The sequence below is a fragment of the Lipotes vexillifer genome, unplaced genomic scaffold (assembly GCF_000442215.2).
Source record: "Lipotes vexillifer unplaced genomic scaffold, Lipotes_vexillifer_v1.1 scaffold1417, whole genome shotgun sequence".
NCBI lineage: Eukaryota > Metazoa > Chordata > Mammalia > Artiodactyla > Lipotidae > Lipotes > Lipotes vexillifer.
In genome coordinates, this window is record NW_006778171.1 from 249,926 (window position 1) to 256,497 (window position 6,572).

The following is a 6,572-nucleotide window of genomic DNA, read 5'->3' on the forward strand; positions in this document are numbered from 1 at the left end:
GCAGGCGAGGGCACAACTGCGACCTGATGGCATCTTTCCTTCCTTCCCTCTGACGCTCACTATGGTGCATCTTGACCACTGGCACTGTTGCCATTGGCGGGAGGGGGGAAGAAACGTGCAGTACAGCTTGCTCTTAGCAAAGCAAGGGATCACTCTAGATATGGCTACGGTGTAAGGTTTGCAAATGGCAAGGTGGTTTAAAAGAAAAAAAATCAATCCCACAAGATGCATCATTTATCTGAAGTCTGAACCCCTTGCATATCCAGTATAAGGTTTTTTTTTTTGACAGCATCCAATAAATCCCAGTAAAGTCGCTAAATTAAGATTCTTTACCATGGAAAGTGGTGTCAGAGCTCTTTTAGCAATGCTGATATGCACTTGATTTTATGCCCGTGGGTGTCTGCAGCAAGCTGTATTTGCAGAGCAGCATTAGCAAACAGAAGCAGTTGCACCATACATGAGTAACCTCTAAATTATCAGTAATTATATCTAATGAAATGTCCCTCAAAGTCCCTTTGTTACCTTCAAGTGACACTGTAAGGAACCTGCCCATCTCGCTAAGCGGATTTCTCAGCAGCCTCAGTCTCCTGCTCTGAGAGCTTCTCTTCTGACAGAACTGACATCCACGGCGACACCGAGCGGGTGATGCTCTGCTTGGCCAGGTTGTAGTGGTTGATGACGGTGTAAAATTTCTCCCGGGCGTTGGAGTCTTGCTCCGCATAGTAGCTCTCCAAGCCTTCTGGGATGCACTGGGTGTTCTGAAAGACAAGCCGCCCCCTGAGACGCATGCACCGATGCAGGAGGGAGGCCCACGAGTCTCCAGGTAGCACCCAACCCGTGGTCACTGAGCATCTCCCTGGGCTTGGAGGAAACTCAGAGATGAGCTGACTGCCTGACACTGATTGCATGGTAACGGGATGGACGTCTGTACAAGGTCGCGGCGACGAGACTTACACAGCGGGCCTTCCTGCTTCTTTAAAGATCTTACACTCGTGGCCATTTATTTTAAATCTCCTAGAAAACAATGGAACTTCTGACATGTCCACCAGAAGCAACATATTCAAACAGTGAAGGAAGGGAGTCAGAAAGGCTCCTGGGAGCAGGGGTTGAGGGCACTTGACCCAAAGGAGCCGGTCCTCGGGGCAGGAGGATGGGGACACAGGCTGAAGAGAGGCCCGCGGCCGGAGCAGAGGGTGCAGAGCCGCAGGGCACAAACGCTGGGGAGAAGGCAAGGGTTGGGGGGTCAGGGCACACCACCTGCAAGGGCCTGGTAGGGAGCCGTGAGTGTGACCTGGAGATCCAGAGAGCCCAGGAAGCCATGAGGACCCCATGAGGGCACTTGAGGGTGGGGGGCTCTCGGGGGGGTAGCTGTCCGCTAAGGGAGAGGCACTTCCCTACAGCCCGTGGAACCCTGGGGTGGGGAGGTCAGTCCCTAGCTCTCGTCCGCTCACCAGGGGTCTAGGGCCCCCCAAAAGTCAGGCTGCCTTCCCTTGTCCATCCAGCAGCCGGGCTAAGTCGCCGCCCACCCTGTCTCCACACGTCGCTCACCAGGCCCTGAGCAAGGGGGCTGCACTCTGCCTCCCCCCGCCCTTCTCCCAGTGGCTATGGGGCTAACTTCTGGCCAACGGGGTGTGCGGGGCTGTGACAGGAGCAGGTTCTGGGGGGCTCCACACAGAAGCTGCCTGCCCTCCACCGCTCCCTTCTCAGCGACTTTGATCGCCTAGACTAACCTGCCTGGAGACGGACAACACCCTGGGGGCCGGCAGCGCAACACAACAGAATCGGGGCTCCAGGAGGACCTCAGGGAGCCCCACTGCCTGCCAGCTGCGGCCTTAATAAGAGAGAGAGAGAAACCTTCCATCTGGTGGAAGACACGTTACCTGTGTCTCTAAGCAACCAAAGCATTACAGGAGCGCCAGGGTCTCCCTGTCACACAGTGAAGGGAGACTGCAGTAACAAGGGTCCTTCCTGGGCCTTGGCTACCTTCACAGTCACCAGGGAGACTTTTTTTTTTTTTTTCTTCTTGCGTTATGCGGGCCTCTCCCTGTTGTGGCCTCTCCCATTTGCGGAGCACAGGCTCCGGACGCGCAGGCTCAGCAGCCATGGCTCACGGGCCCAGCCGCTCCGCGGCATGTGGGATCTTCCCGAAACGGGGCACGAACCCGCGTCTCCTGCATCGGCAGGCGGACTCTCAAGCACTGCGCCACCAGGGAAGCCCACCAGGGAGACTTTTTTTTTTTTTTTCTTCTTGCGTTATGCGGGCCTCTCCCTGTTGTGGCCTCTCCCATTTGCGGAGCACAGGCTCCGGACGCGCAGGCTCAGCAGCCATGGCTCACGGGCCCAGCCGCTCCGCGGCATGTGGGATCTTCCCGAAACGGGGCACGAACCCGCGTCTCCTGCATCGGCAGGCGGACTCTCAAGCACTGCGCCACCAGGGAAGCCCACCAGGGAGACTTTTAAACACCCCCGATTCCCAGCACCGCCCGCAGGGTCCGGCTAGCACCCCCGAGCAGCATCTCAGCCAAGGCCACCTCGCTGGTAAGAGCGCAGCCAGGATTCTACCAACTCCTGGGGCCCAGCAGGACACCCCGCTGCTCGACGCGCTCCTCTGCCTCTCTGGGTGAGCCCAGCATGGAGACCGTGACAGAGTCTCCGATGGTCACCAGGATGGCCGGTGGCGTCTACTGCCCTGTGGACGTGGGCGCCAGCCTGGGATGCACGGGGGGACCTCCTCTGGGAGCCTTGTCCCTGCCCGACCCAGGTTTCTTCAGCCTCCGGAAGCTAAAGGCAGGTTAGCTCCGTCTCCCTGTTAAGGGGCTGCTCCTTGGAGTCTTTCTGCAGACCCAAGGCCCGTCTCCACATCCCAGCCCTGCCACCACACCGGTTCCTTCTGACAGGTGGCCAAGTGCCTTCCGGGCACGATGTCCCCCTGTGAGCTGAGATCTGTTAGTCCCATTTCAGTCACAGCAAGTGAGAGCCAGAGACGGGAAGGGACCACAGGGCAGTGTGGGAACCGAGCTCCAACCCAGGCCTCTGCTCAGTGCACTCCAGACGTCGTCCCACCACCCGCAAAGCTGCCCATGGTGACTGCTCAGCCCAAAGGCAGAACAGTGAGAAACAAGGCAGCGAGGTCCCCCCGGGGCGCCGGAGCAGGACTGTGCGCCCTGGCAGCTTCAAGTTCAGCCAGCGTTCGTCAGGCCCCAGCCTGGCACACCCGGTCCCGCCCGGGCTCTCAGCATCCTCAGAGGTGGGTGTGGCGGAGCTCCGCCGCAGGGCTCAGGGGGCTGGGCTGGAGGGGGGAGGTGCTGCCCGGGAGGAGCTGCTGAGGCCAGGACCAGGGGAACCCGGTGAACACCACAGCCTTCATCAGGCCCTCTTCGGGCACCAGGCGGGCACGGCACGTCACCCACTGGACCCGGAGGCCTCCCCACTGTGCGGGTCCATTTGCCTGGTATCAGGAGCAGCCACACAGGGCCGAATACATGATTTGTGGACGAGAGAAGGGACCACATCTCGGTCTTAGAAAAGCTCCCATTTGAGCCAACGCAGAGGCCGGGCCGAGTGTGACCCAGGGCCTCCTGTTCCACCTGTAAGTGAGCGAGCTCCCTCTCCATCCGGATGCTTCTTATAGGGGTCACCAGCCCTGTGTCTGCGAAAAGGAGTATCAGCCTGAGGTTAACAGGCTCTCCCACAGGTGGGCTGCCCATCGGGTGCAGAGCCGCTCACACCAGTTCTGGGCCAGGCCCTGGGGATACCACAGGCCCTGCAGCCCCGTGCCCACCCCGTGGCCTCCAATCAGGACCCAGCTCTGCTGCTCACACTAGGAAGGGGTAGGTGTGGCCACTCGGCAGAGGGAGGGCAGCGCTACCTGGCGTGGTTACTGGTGGATGTGATGGCGTCATGCCTGGTCCAGCCATGGCCCACCTGGCTGCTATTTCATCACTCATGGGTCTGGGAGGATGGCAGGTGGTGAAGGAAGGGATGTGGTTTGGGGGCAGGGGGGTTTAGACAGCTCTGGGATCTGGCAGAGGTTTATAAATAAGTTGAATTTGACAGCAGATCCATCCATCCGCCTGTTCCCTGAGCCAGGGCGTCTCAGAGATGCATGGCTCACTGCCGCTGGTTGAGTGAAGATGGAAAGGGAAAATAATAAACGTGTGCTTTCCCCGCAGCCCTGATACCGCCCTGCCCCACGGAGAACTGGTCTCCTTACCACGTCACTGACCCTGAAATACAGACTAGAAACACCTGCCAGCTAGCTACTTCCAGGAGAGAAGTGACAGAGGGACGCAGTGTGTTTACGGCCCGGCGCCGCTCTACGCAGCCTTTCTGTGGGCTGAGGCCGGCAGGGGCAGGAGGTCACGTTACAGGCCGAGTTCACGTTCTGCCTGAGCCTCAGTCCCCTCGACTATAGAAAGGAGCTGATGAGTCACCGCCCAGGCTGCTGTGAGGACTGCAGCCAGCGCAGCATAGCGGACAGCAAGGATTAAAAGCCCACAGGGGCACCGCTGAGGTCATGCATGCCCTTCTGTCATCGGCGTCCTGACCCCGGCCGCGCCTGGGCACTGGGGAGCCGGGCCACCCTGCAGGGGCAAACCGTCTGTTCAGCCCAGGGCCGGCCCTGCAGGTGAACTGGCCCCTGTCCAGCAGGCCAGCAGCCACCCTCCTCCCCCACCTGCACTGCCACCTCCCCTTCACTCTGTCCTTGCCACCAGCACAGGGTCTGGCAAGATATTCTGAGGCCACCAACACCTGCTGAGGCCACCAACACCTGCTGAGCAGTGAGTGACTCTGCTTCAGGCTAGGGCAGGCCTCCAGACGGGATGGGGCAGCCCTGCCCTCCAGGCACCCAGGACGGATGGTCCTGCTGCCACCCACACAGCGAGGCTGTAAGACGGGGGTGCTGGGGAGGCATTGCGGGGGGCGGGCTGGCGACAGGCAAGACCCTGGGGGAAGACGGCTTCCAGGGGTGTCTGAGAGCCATGCGGGAGTAGGATGGGGTGGGAGCTCCGGGGAAGCTGCGACCTGCCCGCTTTGGCTGGAGAGACCCCAGCAGAAACACGTGTCAGCTGTGGGTGAGCTAAGGGAGGTCACAGAGCTTCTAACATGAAATGATAACTGGACGGGTGAGGGAACCCAGGAAAGTGTCCCAAGAGCCCTGGCCCACGGTCCAGGAGGCCTAGCTATTAAACCTCACATGCAAGCTCGCCGAAAGCAAGTCAGTCTACGAGGAGCACCCAACCGTAAACACCTTGTAGGGTCTGGGGCAGTTTCCGCCCACTATGTTTAAGACCTTTCTGTAACACTCATCCAGTGACTTCATGGTTTCAAAAAAAAAAACAGAAACCTAGGATCCTCCCCAGCCCACATCTGCCTTTTTAAATCCCCTCGTGACACTCCTCAGCTTGGGGCCCCCTGCAAGAGGCTGGCCTGCGCCCCTCTGTGCATCCCAGAAGCTCGGGCACCTGTGCCCATCAGCCCTTCCCTCAGGGCCCAGGGTCAGCAGGCCCGGCCCAGTCTGTCCTCAGCACAAGCCCAGCCCACAGCAGGTCCACACCAGCACCCCCCTGCTCATTCGGATCCCAGCCTGGACGAGCACCGTGCTCCCCCAGGAAGGGGCGGCCACAAGCACGTGGTCACCACGTATTCCTTCTTGCCTAACTCTTGGCAGCATCCGCATCATCTGGACATCGGTCTGCTGGCTTGCTGCTAGAATATGAGCTCCAAGGGCAGGCCCCCGACGCATCCTGTGCCCCGTGGCACGCCCAGCACCCCACCACGCACACAGGAGGTGGCCGAATAAAGGAAGTGCAGGGTGTGACTTTGGGTACGATGTCTCTGTACTCAACTACCTGTTGGTAAAAGGCGGTCTAATGGCATCTACCCCACAGGGCTTCTGGGAGCATCAGAGATCTTAGTTAGAAGCCCCTTGTAAACTGTCGGGTGGTGGCATGTGATGCACATGTACAAACACACAGAAAGGAGGGAGGAAGGGGACACACACACACACACACACCTTCCCTTCTCCAGCCTTGGCCCGAGGGCCGTGGGATACAGGGCAGCAGCTCCCCGGCCCTCCCAGCGACCTTCTCCAGGAAGGACACCGCCCGTTAGATGCCAGTGGAAAATGCCAAGTCCCCAGAGGCCGAACAGTCTCTCAGAGGCTCTGAATTCCCAAGGCTGGCTGTGCACCGGAACCACCTGCACAGTCTTTTAAACATGCACACACCTGCCGTCCAACGCTGCTGTGAGTCCGAGGACTGGGCCTCATCTCCCTGGCTCCACCTGGACCAGGTTATCTAGCAGAACCTGGCCTTGCGGGACGGGGAAGGCAGTTTGGGCCCACTCCTGCCTCCGTCTCAGGCACAGAGAGAACGAGCCCGGAAGGAAGCCCTGCATCTTCCTGGTGGGGCTGTGGCCGCAGGTATGGGAGCCGTCTGCCTGCACGAGGACTCCAGTCCCCAGGGAAGTGGTCCTCTGTGCAGCCGGCTTCCCTCAGGGCGTGGCTCCTGCGGCACCTTGGCTCCTCCTCCTTGACCTCAGGTCCTCCCCCCCGCCCCACCCCCGCCTCC

At 60.0% G+C, this 6,572-nt stretch overlaps 1 protein-coding gene across 2 annotated transcripts in view; it reads right to left on the reverse strand.

Moving 5' to 3' along the window:
• Positions 1-557: 557 nt before the first annotated feature.
• The window catches only part of NSG1 (neuronal vesicle trafficking associated 1), a 30,530-nt gene continuing 24,515 nt past the window's right edge, over positions 558-6,572 (reverse strand). For both annotated transcript variants that reach the window (XM_007451502.1, XM_007451501.1), the window contains exon 4: positions 558-758. In XM_007451502.1, the coding sequence (XP_007451564.1) occupies positions 558-758 (201 nt within the window). The remainder of the gene's footprint in view (positions 759-6,572) is intronic.